This window comes from Pseudorca crassidens, chromosome 8, assembly GCF_039906515.1.
Source record: "Pseudorca crassidens isolate mPseCra1 chromosome 8, mPseCra1.hap1, whole genome shotgun sequence".
NCBI classification, from domain to species: domain Eukaryota; kingdom Metazoa; phylum Chordata; class Mammalia; order Artiodactyla; family Delphinidae; genus Pseudorca; species Pseudorca crassidens.
This window is the reverse complement of record NC_090303.1, coordinates 91411735-91429428: the sequence shown is the minus strand read 5'-3', so window position 1 is coordinate 91429428 and position 17694 is coordinate 91411735. Positions and strand designations below refer to the sequence as shown.

The window sequence follows — 17694 nt, the reverse complement described above, 5'->3', positions numbered from 1 at the left end:
CCTCTGCTACAAGGTCAAGGAAATACAACTATGACTCTAGAGGAAGCAGTTTTTAAATCTGATTTAGGATTTGCTATTTTCACCGAATATACAGAGACGTGCAGATCAGCATGTTTCAAAGGATTATGAATGTTTCATGATTCATATGGAGAACTGACAGATATCTTTAAAAAGGTGTTATTTTCAATGGCTTACCAAATTTCATCATCACCATCACTGCAAAGGACACACTGCCAGGCTCTTGCCCAGGTAATAAGACTTAGGCACAATCTGCCCTTGAGAAACTCTCACTGTCCGAGGTTCTCTGTAACCTTCTTTTCCATCTTGAACCTCAACGTGGCATCTACTCATCATTCAAGACTCAAGTGTACTTGCCTCTGGAACACTTTTCTGATCATTCCCTTTATGTGTGACTCCTACTTTGTCTTACAGAGACATCTTTCTATGGCATATACAAAAGGACATTTTATTTTTCATTTTCAGACCTGTCTCCCCCACTCTAAACAACATGAGGGCAAAAGACCATGTCTTTACTTTTATATTCCTTGTGCCAAGTCCAGTGGCTGTCTCAATGTTTGTTACAGGAACGGAATGTTTAATTGGAGGATGGGCCTGTATATAAAAAATAAATAAAAGTAGAAGGGAATATAAAGTAAGGGTAAGATTAGTTGTTCAGACAGTGTATAATGTGGGAGTTTGGTAGGGACTGTTGGCAGGACAAAGGTATCAGGGGAAAGTTTCCAGAAAGGGTAGGAGGGAGTATAGTAGGAAATAAAGAAGGAGTTTGTTGTAGACGAGAAGTAAACTGGGCAAGGGCATTTCAGACAGGAAGGAAAATGAGTTTGTGATAAAGATATGGGTTAGGTGACCAACTAATACATAGTGTAAAATTTTTGCAATGGTGTTAGAAACATGAAGATAATGTTGATAAAAATATTTGTCCTTAATGGGACATGACATTGGAAGGAAAGATTTTTATAATATATACAATTTGAATTGAAGGTGGCACTGTACTGTGGGCATAGATTTTAGAGTCATTTATATATACATAACTGAAGTCTTAAGATTGAGTAGATATCCAATGCAGAGAATTTGGAAGATGTGTGTTATGTGAGGTTCAGATCACTTACTGATTTTTATAAACATAGTGTTGAACTTATATTTACTCCCTAATAGGCAAGACCAATTTCAGACAAAAGTAGGCTTTAGGATTCCATTCTAATGGCACATATGTTATTGTGTTGTATACAAAGATGGGATTAATATATTAAACTATTGGAATGGATTATAGCCAGGGTCTGATCATCATTATAAATGGATTACATCCAGAGCGAAATCATTTAGATGATGAGATTTGGGAAGTATGAGCTAATGAGATTTAGATGAGATTTTTGGATTTTGAGTTGATGCTATAATTGAGATGAGACCTTTAGGGACCTGGGAGGGAGTGAATGTGTTTTTCATACGTGAAGGATGTAAATCATGGAGTCCAGAAGGTGGACGATGTAGGTAGAATTTTGGTCTCCATGACCTTTGCCTTCTGGTGTCACGCTTGCCATTCAAAAACAGGTTTGGGATTTGGAGACTTCCAGCTAGTCAGCCAGCTGTCTGATGAGAAATGACTTGGAGAAAGACCTACCCCTAAGAAGGGATTAATGATCATATGGGACAAAAGAGCAGAAAGCAAATATTTACAGTGGGTTTCTTTGGAATCTTTTATTAGAAAGAATGTAAGGAAATAGCATTTCATTTGGGGATTTTTTAATCCATTGAATTCATGTGAACATTTTCCAATGCAAATTATCGTCTAATCATTTTATGGTCCTCAACCTATATAACATTCAGGAACAAACTCAAAATTAAACCATTTCAGTCAGAGCTTTTGTTGTCCTATGCCCTGGGTCCATTCTGCAGGTCATCTGTATCTATCTATCTATCTATCTATCTATCTATCTATATATATATATTTATATAACTTCACTAAATCAAATGATGTTTCAAGGCCTGTCACAGACAACAGTACAGATGGTAGTTAGGAGTTTTTGCAAAATATGAAAGCAAATTCTCTATTAATTATTATCCAAATTCCCCATATTTAATTAAATTTGAAACTGCATAGATAGTTTATGGAAGCCGTGTCCTATGGAGGTCAAAGCAAATAATTGACCCTCCCCCTCCTCCCCCTCCCTCTTGCTTCTATCACCCCTGCACTGTATCCCTGCCAGCCCTCTATTTTGAATAGAGTCTAGAGTGTTTCAGCCCTCAGTGTGCGTGTGAATCACCTGGAGAACTTGTTAAAGCAGATTCCTAGACCCCAGCCCCCAGACGTTCTAATTCAGCAGGTTCAGGGTAGAGCCTAAGAATTTGCATATCTAGCAGGCTCCCAGTTGACGCTGCCACTGATGCCAGTTTGGGGCTACACTTTGCAGCACTGGACAACTGTGCCAACTGCCTGTAACTAAGGGAAAGATGATGATGAAGCTGTTGGGTCCTTGGGATGGGGAGGGAGAGGGAAGAAGTGGGGGTGCTAATCTAACTCACTACCTTTAATCAGGTCTCTATAACAAAACTACCTTTTCCCTTTTACAGAAGCAAATCCAGAGAAATTCAACAGTCGTTTTCGAAATAAAATGTTCTATGCAGGGGTAAGTATATATTTCATTTTTTGATGATTACACATTATTTATACTAATTCACTCATGGTAATAAAGATGCTAACTATACTCTGCTAATAATTACACACACATCTCAGATGTTTACATGTGTGTCTATATATGGTTAATGTTTAATGTCTTGGTTTAAGAATGAAAGTAAGTATGTATTTCTTAAGTTAGTTGTCAGAGAGTTCATCATCTTTGAACTTAAAAGCCCTGAAAGTTGTACTGAGGGGATGGTATTCAAGGAGTGGTGTGAAAAGCAAACATCAAAGCCAATGTAGAGAATGAGGAAATTAGGTAGACTGAAGGATGTATGGCATGTCTTGGGTTAGAATGTAGTTTTCATAGGGGCACGTATGAACTGACATTTGGATGAGAAATTGACAGAATATGGGAAGTTTTTCATGGAAGCATAGATGAGATTAAAGGGGCCCCCTTCTTTTTCCTTCTCCTCCTACTCAGGGACATCCTTGGGTGTGAATGGCTGGAAAGAAGAAAAAGGGGCCTCTAAAATATTGATTTTAAAAAGTGTGGCTTAAATTTTACCACTGGATAGAGGGAATTGAAGTAAAACGGGGTGAAATAAGACATTCTCAGTGGCAAGTTAAAGATTATATCAACATCTAATGGACAAATAGGAAGATCAGGAAAGGTAGTCAGATCTCCAAACTGACCCTTGAAATTACCTACATTTTCACTCTCCTACTGTGATCTTAAATTTTATTATAGGTTACTTTTTTTTTTTTTTTTTGCGGTATGCGGGCCTCTCACTGCTGTGGCTTCTCCCGCTGCGGAGCACAGGCTCTGGACGCGCAGGCTCAGCGGCCATAGCTCACGGGCCCAGCCGCTCCGCGGCATGTGGGATCTTCCCGGACCGGGGCACGAACCCATGTCCCCTGCATCGGCAGGCGGACTCTCAACCACTGCGCCACCAGGGAAGCCCCTATAGGTTACATTTTGAAAACAGAGAAAGAATTCAACTTAGCCTCTGCACTAGTTTACTGTAGATTCAGCAAAAGGAGAACTTGTCTTATATTTTTGCATAACTTAGAATCACTAGGACCTATCTATCTTACAGAAGTAAGGATTTGGCATAACCATGCAATGAAGATTTTTTTCTTTCTTTCTTTCCTTGTATAGGCAGCTTTTTCTGATTTCCTCCAGAGAAGCTCTAGAGATTTATCCAAGCATGTTAAAGTTGTCGTAAGTATTGAATGTGTTGACTCGTTTCATTTAAATGTAAAAAGCATGCCCCCTAACATGAACCCCAAATACCAGTTTATATACTTAATCAGTGGGCTGCGCATAGAACTTTAACTGAATTGAGTGTAGTTTGTTCAACATTTATGAGCATTTAGTTATGTGTCAGGCGCTGTCTTAGTTGCTGAGGATGAAGTTAAATAAGATGACTGGCTTCACCACTGAAGAAACTCACAGTTGAGTCATGGGGAAGGGCACATAACTCTGGGCAGAACAATATAATCAATGTTGTTATTGGATTACTTATATAATATACTGGTGGCACAAAGGGAGAAATGAAAACTGCCCATGGTGCAGTCGGGGGAGTCATCAAAGGAATGAAGTTGAGCTGGCTATTAAGGTAGAAATAGATGCTCACCAAACAAGTATCTTTATTCCCAGCCTATCTGAAGCGTCTCCATCTTAGAAAAATACTTTGATCTCATTATTTTGTGGTCACTCGCTCTCCAGCCTGCTCAAGGTCCTTCACCACTTAAGAGATTTTTTTTTTTTTTTTTTGGTGCTATTTCCCTCTGGGTCTGTATCCCAGGTTTTAGGGATACTCATCTTGGAGGCAAGGGAGATGGGAAGTCATTTTTTCTCTAAGAGATATATTTAAAAATAGCGTATCATTGATTATTAAGAAAGACAAAGTGTTTCCTTATAGTAAACAAGTTAAAAGAGGGAATGAACATGACTTTGCTGCACATACCTGTATAAGGAAAGAGAAACATGGAAGATAGAGAAAAATATATAGATGGGAAAGAAGGAATGGGAATGTAGCAATGCTTGAATTTATCGTGGAATAGATAAAGAATAGCATTTGTGACAGGAGGGGACAGGACAAAAGGTATACATGTAAGTAGAGACAAATATATGACCTTAAACTAATGGATTTATAGAGGAATATAGAGGAGGCTGAGAGGATACAAATTCAAATTCGTTGTCACCAATAAAGCCTGTAGGAGACATGAATCTCCTAAATCAGTTGAAACAGAGTTTACCACTAATCACCCTGGGCATCACTTTCAGATGTTTCAGTTCTCATGAAATACCAACGAAAAGCAAGCATCCTATAGCAGTAGCAACTTTTGAAAACTAAAATATTGCCTTTTTAAAGCTAGATACAAGAAAGACACATGGTCCATTGAACTGCGAAGATCTTGATTTTGATAAAATGATGGTTAGTTAAGTAGCAGCAACCTTGCCTCAAACTTCCCCTGTTTCTTCTTTGGCTGCCTTCAACCAAGCCAAAAATAAACCTTCCCTCCTCTTGCAGTATTTTTCACATTATTAGGAACATTGCAGCACCTGCCGGGAGAGCCACTGAGCGGAGGGCGGTGGCCATATGGAATGGTAATGCTGTCCACTTTTTAACTCAGCTGGATGGAAATTAAGCTCTATGCCGCCTCACCACTAGAAAGCTTTTCTCCCACATCTGGCAGTCCTCCTGATGAGAAATATCTCAGGCATGGTTGGCTGTGTATCAGGGATTAAAAGAAGCTTGTAGAGAGGCCAAGGTGGCAGTCAAATAACTAGAAAAGATTTGATATCAGCCTGTACATGTAACATTCCAGGTGGATTGGTCTACGTAATCATCTCTTTTTTTTATGAAGAGAAAAAAAAACAATAGAAACTAAGTCTGAACAATTCTGATTCAGTCCTAGGTCTATCTTTATGAGGTATATGACTTTGGGGGAAGCATTCAACCTTTCAGAAGAGTTCTCTCTCCTCATCTGTAAAGCAGGCATAACAACATATGCATTTGAAGCAACAGTTACTGACCATTGTGCTGTGACACAAGGATATTTCTACAACGACATCATTGTATGTTTCCTGAGTGTGAGATGAAAAGGATGGGGGGTTAGAGCAATTAGATGTACACATAACAGCAGACCATCTTATCTTTGCCACAGGGTGAAGTCAGTATTTCCAAGGTAATAGTTAATAATCTCTCACATGAATGCTACACACACACACACACACACACACACACACACACACACACACACACACACACACACACACACACACACACACACACACACACACACACACCCCCAGAGGACAGTAATGAAAACCTACATACAGCATTATTTTGTTCTGCTTCACATGTGTTCTTCTTCTTGTTTTGATTCATCAGTGTGTGAGCTTGTACACAGGAAGATATTTTGTGTGTACATATTTTCCTTTGTGTGTTTGAAGTAAGGAAAAAGTTGAAAACGGCCGCTCTAAAGAGTTGTAAAGTTTAAATGCAATAATATATAAGAAAATTTTGTAAAACTCAATACATTGTAAGGTGCCCATCCTCACAGAATTCGATGAGTTTCCAGAATCGCTGATGAGTTTTTCAGGAGGAGAAAGTAGAAAATTTTTTTAGAAAATGAATTCTAAGTACAATAATATTAAGTATAATTTTTTTCTGTAATGCAACAATACTGCTTTGCATGCTTTTGATGTATCACATGCTATTTTTAAAAAGTTCAGTTGCTTTCAACACTCAATTTTGATCATTTAAGATGTCTACATTTTTTCTTCACTGGTAGAGCCATCTATCAGCTCATTTCAAGTCCTTAAATTGGGAGACCTCATGTTTATTTAAGTATCTGAGAGTGTTGTAAAAACACCTTCAGTCAATGTCCAGAATTTGATTCCTATCTAAAAAACGTTTGAAAATAACTTTGTTTATTTAGGATTGTAAGATTTCCCAGGAACAATTTTTGAGAATGCTCATGAAAAAAAAATTAGGCTGTGTTAAGATCAGCTGGGAGGAGAATGAGACAACCTTGACCACTAGCAGAGTCATTTTACCTGGATTGAAACTCCCTCTGAAGCCATCCTTAGAAATTAGCAGGGAGCTTAGGAATGCTTTACCCTCTCTTCAGCAGAGAAGACAGCGGGGGAAATTCTGTGATGAGTGTGTGAGGAGAGCAAATATAAAAGCAGGCTTTATACCTTTGACATTGAGAGGCCTACAGTCATGACTAGACTGTTCCTCTTTTGGCATTTGTCACCAGTGGGAAATGAGAAAGGGAAACGAAACCCCTTTCTTTGATTAGTCAGATGATGCTCTTGAGGAAAGTACTAACTGGTGAGGGAAGCCACACACACACAGGTATTGAGGCCAAGCCACCCTGAGGCTCTTGAAACCCAGGGTCACGGCCAGGTTCAATAAAGCGGTTTATCGCAGAAGACCGGTCACAGTCTGTAAGAGATTAAATTGATAAGAGCAGATCACTAATTAGCGATTGCTAATACTAATTTATAACAGATACTTTTAAAAGCATGCAGGGTATATTCCTTTTAAACAGCGTTCAAAATATTATGTCGAATATTTTCAAAATAAAAATTATCTCAGAAAGCAAATAAAATAAATGGTCACATTCACGACTATTGTTTGAATCAGATGACTTTGGTAGAGATTGCTACTGCCTCAACTTGAGGATTCATCCTTTTTATTCTTTTAAACGTTTATAAATTTTCTAATGTTGATACTACAAGCCAACTTATGCTATCCAATAATAATCCAAGGTTAAGAGTGATGATCGTTCCTTTGATTGTGAGACCAGAGAAAAATCATTCTGGTCAAATGGCAGCTTTGTTTTTACATTAAATCAAAACAAATCCAAGCCCAGAACCCTGGGTCTGGGAAAGTTATAATCAGAATAAAGTTTCAATCATAGTAATGGGCATCCACTTCAGCAGAGACAGGGACAAGGGGAAGACCATGGTACGTGCTGTTGACACCCTAGTTGTCTTTCAGACTTGAGCCTACTTCAGAATCCTTGCTTTTTTGCTTTGATTGTTGCAGTGTGATGGAACAGATCTCACCCCAAAGATTCAGGAACTGAAGTTCCAGTGTATAGTATTTTTAAATATACCCAGGTAAGCTCTGTTCATATTGTTTCCTTGGTTTGATGTGAACTCCATTTGACTTAAGGTTTTCTGCTTTCATTATAGAGAATTTCCAGGTACAAACAATGAAAAACAGTTATTTTAATGGCTTATTAAGGGTTTTCGAGTCTGATAATTTTGTTCTCCTGCTTGGTTTGTTTAGTGTTCTCTGTGGTACTTTTGTGTTTATGTGATACGGCATGCATGGTGTATACTTACCCACCCTTAAGAAGCCCAGGCAGCCCTCTGGACTGGAACATTTTAATGTAATTCTCAATTACTGACGCCTTCCATCCCCTCACCCCTCACCCAGGAATGATAGACTTGAACAAATCCCTGTTCTCAGTTTCCCAAAAGCTATTAGGCAACCATCCAGCCTGATTTCAGCATGGAATTCATTCAGAATAATTGCCAGATGATTACTTTGAAAAAATAGGATCAATTAGAGGAGCATTTTCTAGCCAGGATGTCAGCTCTCTGTGGTGCTATTATATACCTCAGGAGAAAGGGATATTTAAGATTAACTAGTCTCAAAATAAGCATGTATCTCAGCGACATCAAATTAGATTCTAGGCTCCGAAGCCAAGATTTTGAAAGGGGTTGGATCTATGACCCTTTGTTATTTGCAAACCAGACAACTCAGACACAAAAATCCATGAGCAAGTTCTGTTTAGACTGAATTTAGTTGAAATGAGGATTGTGAGTAAATCTATGGCTAGGAAAATATGTCTCCTGATTACTTTTGGCAGTGCTCAACGTAGCCCCTTACATCCTGTTCCGGAAGTATTTTCATTTTAGTTGTCGAAGTAGAAGGCCTAGTAGATTCTCAGGAAACGTTGTTTATTAGCAATAACAATGCTCTTCTCTTTTTCTTCTTGCTCCTCCCCCATCCCCCCTCTGGATTTTGCTTCCTCCACTTTTTAACTTCCTTGATTTCCCCTTCCCTTTCTAATCTCACATCTTTGTCTCATCCGTTTTTCACTCCTTCTGTCCGCTTCAGTTACCTTTCCTTCGTCCTGGGGTACTTATTGCCTTCTTTCTGTGTATATTATTGATGCTTACCCACCTCAGTTCCATTTCCCTTTCCTATTGGCATGTATATGTCTCCCTCCAAGACCAAGTTCTGAAACCACCTATTGATAACTCATGGTATGTGATAAAAAGTAAGCATTTGTGAATTACAGAGTGAGACATGTTGATAAATAATTAGGAGAAAGTTGGGCTCCACGGGATGCTTTTGTCGTAAAATTTTGCCCCATTTTCATAAATTGATACTTGGAGGTGATAAATTCATTTTCTTTTTTATTGGGAGGTGTGAACCAAGAGTAGAAAGATGTGTGAAATAAACATCGGGTCGAACTATAAATTAATCCCCAATGATAATCATGGGAAGACTGGAGCAAATTTCATTCTGTTTTTACTCTTCTCTTGCAGATATTGTGCTGGCACAATGCCTTGGGGGAACCCAGGAGATCACCATGACTTTGAACCTCAGCGTCATGACGATGGTTATATTGAAGTCATTGGATTCACCATGGCCTCTCTGGTGGGCAATGCATCTATGTTATTGAAGTGTAATGTGCTTTAGTCAGAGTTAGACTTTACTATTCATTTTATAGGACCTTGGTATAATGTTCTTTCCTGGCTTGTCAACTCACAAACTTTATGCAATGTAGAGTTGCCAGGGGAAGACAAAAACAAAAAGTAATTCTTCACGTCACTAAAAAAAATTGATGCATATTTTTTGTTTAAACTTCAAAGATAAATGAATATTATGTGTTAATTATCCTGATGAATTTTCTACCAGAATGAAGTGGAAAGTTTTCATGCTAATTAAAAAACATTATGCCACAGACATATCCTAGCATTGATGCAGAAACCTTGCCATTTGATACTTTTTTGGTTTGCTGAGTACTTGAGTGCTTAGATAATAAGGAAAGTGGTCATTTGCATTCATCTCCATCTTGCCTGCTTAAGCATAAGATGGGCGTCTCCCTTATCACAAAATACCCGAATATAGAAAAACATCATTGTTGTGACGTTAGTGAATATTCAGTTGCACAGTATCGAGATCACCTTGCATTTTAATTTTGTTTGCTGGCATTGAAAAAGTAAACGTATAGTATAAGGTCAGTTTCAAGCAGGTTTTAGCCATGTGTTTCAACTTATTATTGAATGATGAGGAAACCAATTAAAAAGTTTGCTTATCATTGTATCCGGTGTAAATCAGGCCACACTATCAGTTTGTAAAGCAAATTAAAATAAAGCTTCTACTTGCACTTGGCTAGCACTTGGTTTGGGCCATACCTTATGCCTCAAGGCAAGAAGGTTGTATTTCTTGTCCTGAACAACCCAAAACAACTCTTTTTCACTCACCTTGTGGATTCCAAACGACTTTTCCTCCATCACCTCGAATTAGTGAGATTTAACAGAATACCCTACTGTGATTATGGCAAGAATGTCCATTGCCTGAGATGGTGATGTTGCTTGTTACATGTGCCATGTCTACAATGAAATGGCCATTAGGTGTAAAAGATTGCTCTAGGATTGATCTAATTTCCAGAGTTGTAGCTCATGTATAGCTCTTTCTCTCCAAAGGTCTTTATGCTAACTATAGGTAAAGACCCGGCCAAGAGAAAATAGGAATAAGCCCAGGTAGGGTATGTGCCAGGGAGAATTCTTGGAGGTTCCCAAGACAAACCTGGCCACATGTGTTTTACTCATTCATTTATTCACTAATCCAGTGACCGTGTATTGAATGTTTACCGTGTGTGAGAGCTTCCTAGTCCTGGCCATGTGGTAGAAGGCTGTCAGGGAATGTCTAAGAGAAGATGATCCCTTACCTAGGCTTGGGAGGGCAGGGAGAATATTAAGACACTTTCCCATTGCTCTCAAGATCAAAATCTAAATCTTTATCACAAAATTGAGTTTCTCTCTGATTCTCCATCCTTTCCCACTGCCCTCTTTGTTTTCTAGCTCGTTGCCTGTCAAGTCAAGTATCGCTTTGGACATCCCTTGCTCCTTTTGTACCACAGGGACACTGCATATGCTGCCTCTCTCTCAAATGTTCTTTACCCCTTCATCTTCTATAACTTCTCAGTCTGTATGTGTGTCAGATTCTCTTTACAGTCTTTTTTTGGTTTGAGTTGTTTCTGCTTACAATTATATAATTAAAGTCTGAACAAGAAGGATATGGCAGAGTGAAACTGGGTAATTAGAGGAGAATTTCATGGAGGGACTCTTTACAAATAGTGCACTAGGTTTATGAGTAGCAACAATGGATGGTGTTGTATTCCTGAGCTAAAGGTGCAAAGGCAGGGAAGCAGTCAGTTGTACCAGAAAGAGAACTATTTGGGAAAGACCACCTGTTAGGAGTAGTATTTGCTAAGTGAAAGCAGCCATCCTGTGCCAGCCTGGCAGGGAGAGGGTCAGGGACATCAATACAATTCTTGCCCTCCAGATCTTCTGCCATTGTCTCCCTCTGGAGAAGTCTAATGGAAGCCGGAGGACAAGGGGGCCATTAATACAGTCTAAATGGGTCAGTTTCACAGACAAAAAGGAGCGCAGGGAAGGGGTGGAGTGCTGGGTGGGAGTGGCAGATGGTCGGTATCCATCACTCCAGTGTATCTCTGGTACACAGCAGCGAGCCTGATACCTGTAATTGTCAACGAGTAAATGTGACAGGATGAATGAATTTTGCCAGGAGAAGAAGAATGGACTTGGCATTCTGGAAAAAGGGAAATTTACGTACACTTGGTAGTATTAGAGACCATAGTCCTCTGTGGAGACTACAGTTAGTCTTATGTAGCATAAAGGTAGATGAAGTGAGAGTGATGTAGGTGATGCTGGAGAGGAAGACAGGAGTGACATCACAAAGTGCATTATAGAATTTATCTAGGAGTTTTGACTTTGAGGAATTAGTAAAGTGTGGTTTTTTTTATTTAAAAAAATTTTATAACGTCTTTATTGGAGTATAATTGCTTTACAATGGTGTGTTAGTTTCTGCTGGATCAAAAAGTGAATCAGCTATACGTATACATATATCCCCATATCCCTTCCCTCTTGCATCTTCCTATCTCACCCCTCTAGGTGGTCACAAAGCACCGAGCTGATCTCCCTGTGCTATGCGGCTGCTTCCCACTAACTATCTGTTTTACATTTGGTAGTGTATATATGTCCATGCCACTCTCTCACTTTGTACCAGCTTACCCGTCCCCCTCCCCGTGTCCTCAAGTCCATTCTCTACATCTGCGTTTTTATTACTGTCCTGCCCCTGGGTTCATCAGAACCATATATTTTTTTACAGTCCATATATATGTGTTAGCATATGATATTTGTTTTTCTCTTTCTGACTGACTTCACTCATATGACTGACTCTAGGTCCATCCGTCTCACTACAAATAACTCAATTTCATTTTTAATGACTAATATTTCATTGTATATATGTGCCACATCTTCTTTATCTATTCATCTGTCAATGGACACTTAGGTTGATTCCATGTCCTGGCTATTGTAAATAGTGCTGCAATGAACATTGTGGTACATGACCCTTTTTGAATTATGGTTTTCTCAGGGTATATGCCCAGTAGTGGGATTGCTGGATCATATAGTAGTTCGACTTTTAGTTTTTTAAGGAACCTCCATACTGTTCTCCATAGTGGCTGTATCAATTTACTTTCCTAACAACAGTGCAAGAGGGTTACCTTTTCTCCACACCCTCTCCATCATTTATTGTTTGTAGATTTTTTGATGATGGCCATTCGGACTGGTGTGAGGTGATACCTCACTGTAGTTTTGATTTGCATTTCTCTAATGATTAGTGATGCTGAGCATCTTTTCATGTGTCTGTTGGCAATCTGTATATCTTCTTTGCAGAAATGTCTGTTTAGATCATCTGCCTATTTTTGGATTGGATTATTTGTTTTTTTGATATTGAGCTGCATAAACTGCTTGTATATTTTGGAGGTTAATCCTTTGTCAGTTGCTCCGTTTGCAAATATTTTCTCCCATTCTGAGGGTTGTCTTTTCATCTTGTTTATGGTTTCCTTTGCGGTGCAAAAGCTTTGAAGTTTCATTAGGTCCCATTTATTTATTTTTGTTTTTATTTACCTTTCTCTAGCAGGTGGGTCAAAAAGGATCTTGCTGTGATTTATGTCTTAGAGTGTTCTGCCTATGTTTTTCTCTAAGAGTTTGATAGTGTCTGGCCTTACATTTAGGCCTTTAATCCATTTTGAGTTTATTTTTGTGTATGGTGTTAGGGAGTGTTCTAATTTCATTCTTTTACATGTAGCTGTCCAGTTTTCCCAGCACCAGTTATTGAAGAGGCTGTCCTTTCACCATTCTATATTATTGCCTCCTTTATCAAAGTTAAGGTGACCATATGTGCGTGGGTTTATCTCTGGGCTTTCTATCCTGTTCCATTGATCTGTATTTCTGTTTTTGTGCCAGTACCATACTGTCTTGATTACTGTAGCTTTGTAGTATAGTCTGAAGTCAAGGAGCCTGATTCCTCCAGCTCATTTTTCTTTCTCAAGATTGCTTTGGCTATTTGGGGTCTTTTTTGTTTCCATACAAATTGTGAAATTTTTTGTTGTAGTTCTGTGAAAAATGCCATTGGTAGTTTGATAGAGATTGCACTGAATCTGTAAATTGCTTTGGGTAGTATAGTCATTTTCACCATGTTTATTCTTCCAATCCAAGAACATGGTATATCTCTCCATCTATTTGTATCATCTTTAATTTCTTTCATCACTGTCTTACAGTTTTCTGTATACAGGTCTTTCGTCTCCTTAGGTAGGTTTATTCCTACATATTTTATTCTTTTTGTTGCAGTTGTAAATGGGAGTGTTTCCTTAATTTCTCTTTCCGATTTTTCATCATTAGTGTATAGAATTGCAAGAGATTTCTATGCATTACGCTTGTATCCTGCTACTTTACCAGATTCATTGATTAGCTCTAGTCGTTTTCTGGTAGCATCTTTAGGATTCTCTATGTATAGTATCATGTCATCTGCAAACAGTGACAGCTTTACTTCTTTTCCGAATTGGATTCCTTTTATTTCTTCTCTTATTGCTGTGGCTAAAACTTCCAGAACTGTATTGAATAGTAGTGGTGAGAGTGGGCAACCTTGTCTTGTTCCTGATCTTAGTGGAAATGGTTTCAGTTTTTCACCATTGAGAGTGATGTTAGCTGTGGGTTTGTCATATATGGCATTTTTAATGTTGAGGTAAGTTCCCTCTATGCCTGCTTTCTGGAGGATTTTTATCATAAATGGGTGTTGAATTTTGTCAAAAGCCTTTTCTGCATCTGTTGAGATTATCATATGGTTTTTATTCTTCAATTTGTTAATATGGTGTATCACGTTGATTGATTTGTGTACCTTGAAGAATCCTTGCATTCCTGGAATAAACCCCACTTGATCATGGTGTATGATCCTTTTAATGTGCTGTTGGATTCTGTTTGCTAGTATTTTGTTGAGGATTTTTGCATCTATGTTCATCCGTGATATTGGCCTGTAGTTTTCTTTTTTTGTGACATCTTTGTCTGGTTTTGGTATCAGGGTGATGGTGGCCTCGTAGAAAGAGTTTGGGAGTGTTCCTCCCTCTGCTGTATTTTGGAAGAGTTTGAGAAAGATAGGTGTTAGCTCTTCTCTAAATGTTTGATAGAATTCGCCTGTGAAGCCATCTGGTCCTGGGCTTTTATTTGTTGGAAGAATTTTAATCACAGTTTCAATTTCAGTGCTTGTGATTGGTCTGTTTATATTTTCTGTTTCTTCCTGGTTCAGTCTCGGAAGGTTGTGCTTTTCTTAGAATTTGTCCATTTCTTCTAGGTTGTCCATTTTATTGGCATAGAGTTGTGTGTAGTAATCTCTCATGATTCTTTGTATTTCAGCAGTCAGTTGTTACTTCTCCTTTTTCATTTCTAATGCTATTGAGTCTTTTCCCTTTTTTTCTTGATGAGTCTGGCTAATGGTTTATCACTTTTGTTTATCTTCTCAAAGAACCAGCTTTTAGTTTTATTGATCTTTGCTATCATTTCCTTCATTTCTTTTTCATTTATTTCTTATCTGATCTTTATGTTTTCTTTCTTTCTGCTAACTTTGGGTTTTTTTGTTCTTTCTCTAATTGCTTTAGGTTTAAGGTTGGGTTGTTTATTTGAGATTTTTCTTTTTTCTTGAGGTAGGATTGTATTGCTATAAACTTCCCTCTTAAAACTGCTTTTGCTGCATCCCGTAGGTTTTGGGTCATCGTGTTTTCACTGCCATTTGTTTCTAGGTATTTTTTGATTTCCCCTTTGATTTCTTCAGTTATCTCTTGGTTGTTTAGTAGTGTATTGTTTAGCCTCCATGTGTTTGTATTTTTTACAGATTTTTTCCTGTAATTGATATCTAGTCTTATAGTGTTGTGGCCAGAAAAGATACTTGATATGATTTCAATTTTCTTAAATTTACCAAGGCTTGATTTGTGACCCAAAATATGAACTATCCTGGAGAATGTTCCATGAGCACTTGAGAAGAAAGTGTATTCTGTTGATTTTGGATGGAATGTCCTCTAAATATCAATTACGTCCATCTTGTTTAATGTGTAATTTATAGCTTGTGTTTCCTTATTTATTTTCTTTTTGGATGATTTGTCCATTGGTGAAAGTGGGGTGTTAAAGTCCCCTGCTATTATTGTACTACTGTCCATTTCCCCCTTTATGGCTGTTAGCATTTACCTTATGTATTAAGGTGCTCCTGTGTTGGGTGCATAAATATTTACAATTGCTATATCTTCTTCTTGGATTGATCCCTTGATCATTATGTAGTGTCCTTCTTTGTCTCTTGTAATAGTCTTTATTTTAAAGTCTATTCTGTCTGATATGATATTGGCTACTCCAGCTTTATTTGATTTCAATTTGCATGGAATATCTTTTTCCATCCCCTCACTTTCAGTCTGTACATATTCCTAGGTCTGAAGTGGGTCTCTTGTAGGCAGCATATATACAAGTCTTGTTTTTGTATCCATTCAGCCAGTCTGTGTCTTTTGGTTGGAGCATTTAATCCATTTACATTTAAGGTCATTATCAATACATATGTTCCTATTACCATTTTCTTAATTGTTTTGGGTTTGTTTTTTTTTTAGTTCTTTTCCTTCTCTTGTGTTTCCTGCCTAGAGAAGTTCCTTTAGCATTTGTTGAAAAGCTGGTTTGGTGGTGATGAATTCTCTTAGCTTTTGCTTGTCTGTAAAGATTTTCATTTCTCCATCAAATCCGAATGAGATCCTTGCTGGGTACAGTAATCTTGATTGTAGGTTTTACCCTTTCATCACTTTCAATATGTCCTGCCACACCCTTCTGGCTTGCAGAATTTCTCCTGGAAGAGCAGCTGTTAACCTTATGGGGATTCCCTTGTATGTTATTTGTTGGTTTTCCCTTGCTGCTTTTAATATTTTTTCTTTGTATTTAATTTTTGATAGTTTGATTAATATATGTCTTGGTGTGTTTCTCCTTTGAATTATCCTGTATGGGACTCTCTGTGCTTCCTGGACTTGATTGACTATTTCCTTTCCCATATTAGGGAAGTTTTCAACTATAATCTCTTAAAATATTTTCGCAGTCCCTTTATTTTTTTCTTCTTCTGGGACCCCTATAATTTGAATGTTTGTGCATGTAATGTTGTCCCACAGGTCTCTGAGACTGTCCTCAATTCTTTGCATTCTTTTTTCTTTATTCTGCTCTGTGTTAGTTATTTCCACTATTTTATCTTCCACGTCACTTATGCTTTCTTCTGTCTCAGTTATTCTGCTATTGATTCCTTCTAGAGAATTTTTAATTTCATTTATTGTGTTGATTATCATCATTGTTTGTTTGCTCCATAGTTCTTCTAGGTCCTTGTTAAATGTTTCTTGTATTTTCTCCATTGTATTTCCAAGATTTTGGATCATCTTTACTGTCATTACTCGGAATTCTTTTTCAGGTAGACTGACTATTTTCTCTTCATTTTTTTGGTCTGGTGGGTTTTTACCTTGCTCCTTCATCTGCTGTGTATTTCTGTGTCTTCTCATTTTGCTTAACTTACTGTGTTTGGGGTCTCCTTTTCGCAGACTGCAGGTTTGTAGTTGCTGTTGTTTCTGGTGTCTGCTCCCAGTGGGTAAGGTTGGTTCAATGGGTTGTGTAGGCTTCCTGGTGGAGGGGACTGGTGCCTGTGTTCTGATGGATGAGGCTGGATCGTGTCTTTCTGGTGGGCAGGACTGCGTCCGGTGGTGTGTTTTTCAGTGTCTGTGAACTTATTGTGATTTTAGGCAATCTCTCTGATAATGGGTGTGGTTGTGTTCCTGTCTTGCTAGTTGTTTGGCATGGGGTGTCTAGCACTGGAGCTTGCTGGTCATTGAGTGGAGCTGGGTCTTAGCGTTGAGACCGAGATCTCTGGGAGTGCTCTTGCCAACTGATATTACAAGGGGCTGGGAGGTCTCTGGTGGACCAGTGTCCTGAACTCGGCTCTCCCACCTCAGAGGCTCAGGCCTGACACCTGGCTGGAGCACCAAGACCCTGTCAGCCACACGGCTGGGTCATCCTGGAGAAGATGGACTGAAGCCAGGAGAAAGCTAGAGGATGGGAGACCTGTCAGAAGGCTTGTTTGATGAAATCAGGCAAGGTTGGTGGCATTCTGTACCCAGGCTCTACTCGCAAAGGGGAAAGGGGTGCCTCGGGAAGCCGAGCACGTGCTTCCACCTAAAGTGTGTTTTAAGAATAAATACTTGTTATGGGAAAAGTTCAGTGTAAAAACAGGCAGTATATTGGACCCTAACGCACCATCCCTTAGCCTCTGTAATTATCAGTTCATGGACAATTTTATTTCTGTCACCAGCTATGATCTCCTCTCATATTATTTTGAAGTAAATCCCAGATATTATATCATTTTACC

The 17694-nt window shown here is 38.5% G+C and overlaps 1 protein-coding gene across 3 annotated transcripts in view; it reads left to right on the top strand.

The window, feature by feature from the left end:
* The window catches only part of DGKI (diacylglycerol kinase iota), a 450344-nt gene that overhangs the window by 267139 nt on the left and 165511 nt on the right, over positions 1–17694 (top strand). For all 3 annotated transcript variants that reach the window (XR_010945642.1, XM_067747120.1, XM_067747121.1), the window contains 4 exons: positions 2590–2645; positions 3798–3860; positions 7708–7781; positions 9225–9336. Coding sequence is in view for 2 of the 3 variants with exons in the window: in XM_067747120.1 (XP_067603221.1) it covers positions 2590–2645; positions 3798–3860; positions 7708–7781; positions 9225–9336 (305 nt within the window). In the remaining variant the exon portion in view is untranslated. The remainder of the gene's footprint in view (positions 1–2589; positions 2646–3797; positions 3861–7707; positions 7782–9224; positions 9337–17694) is intronic.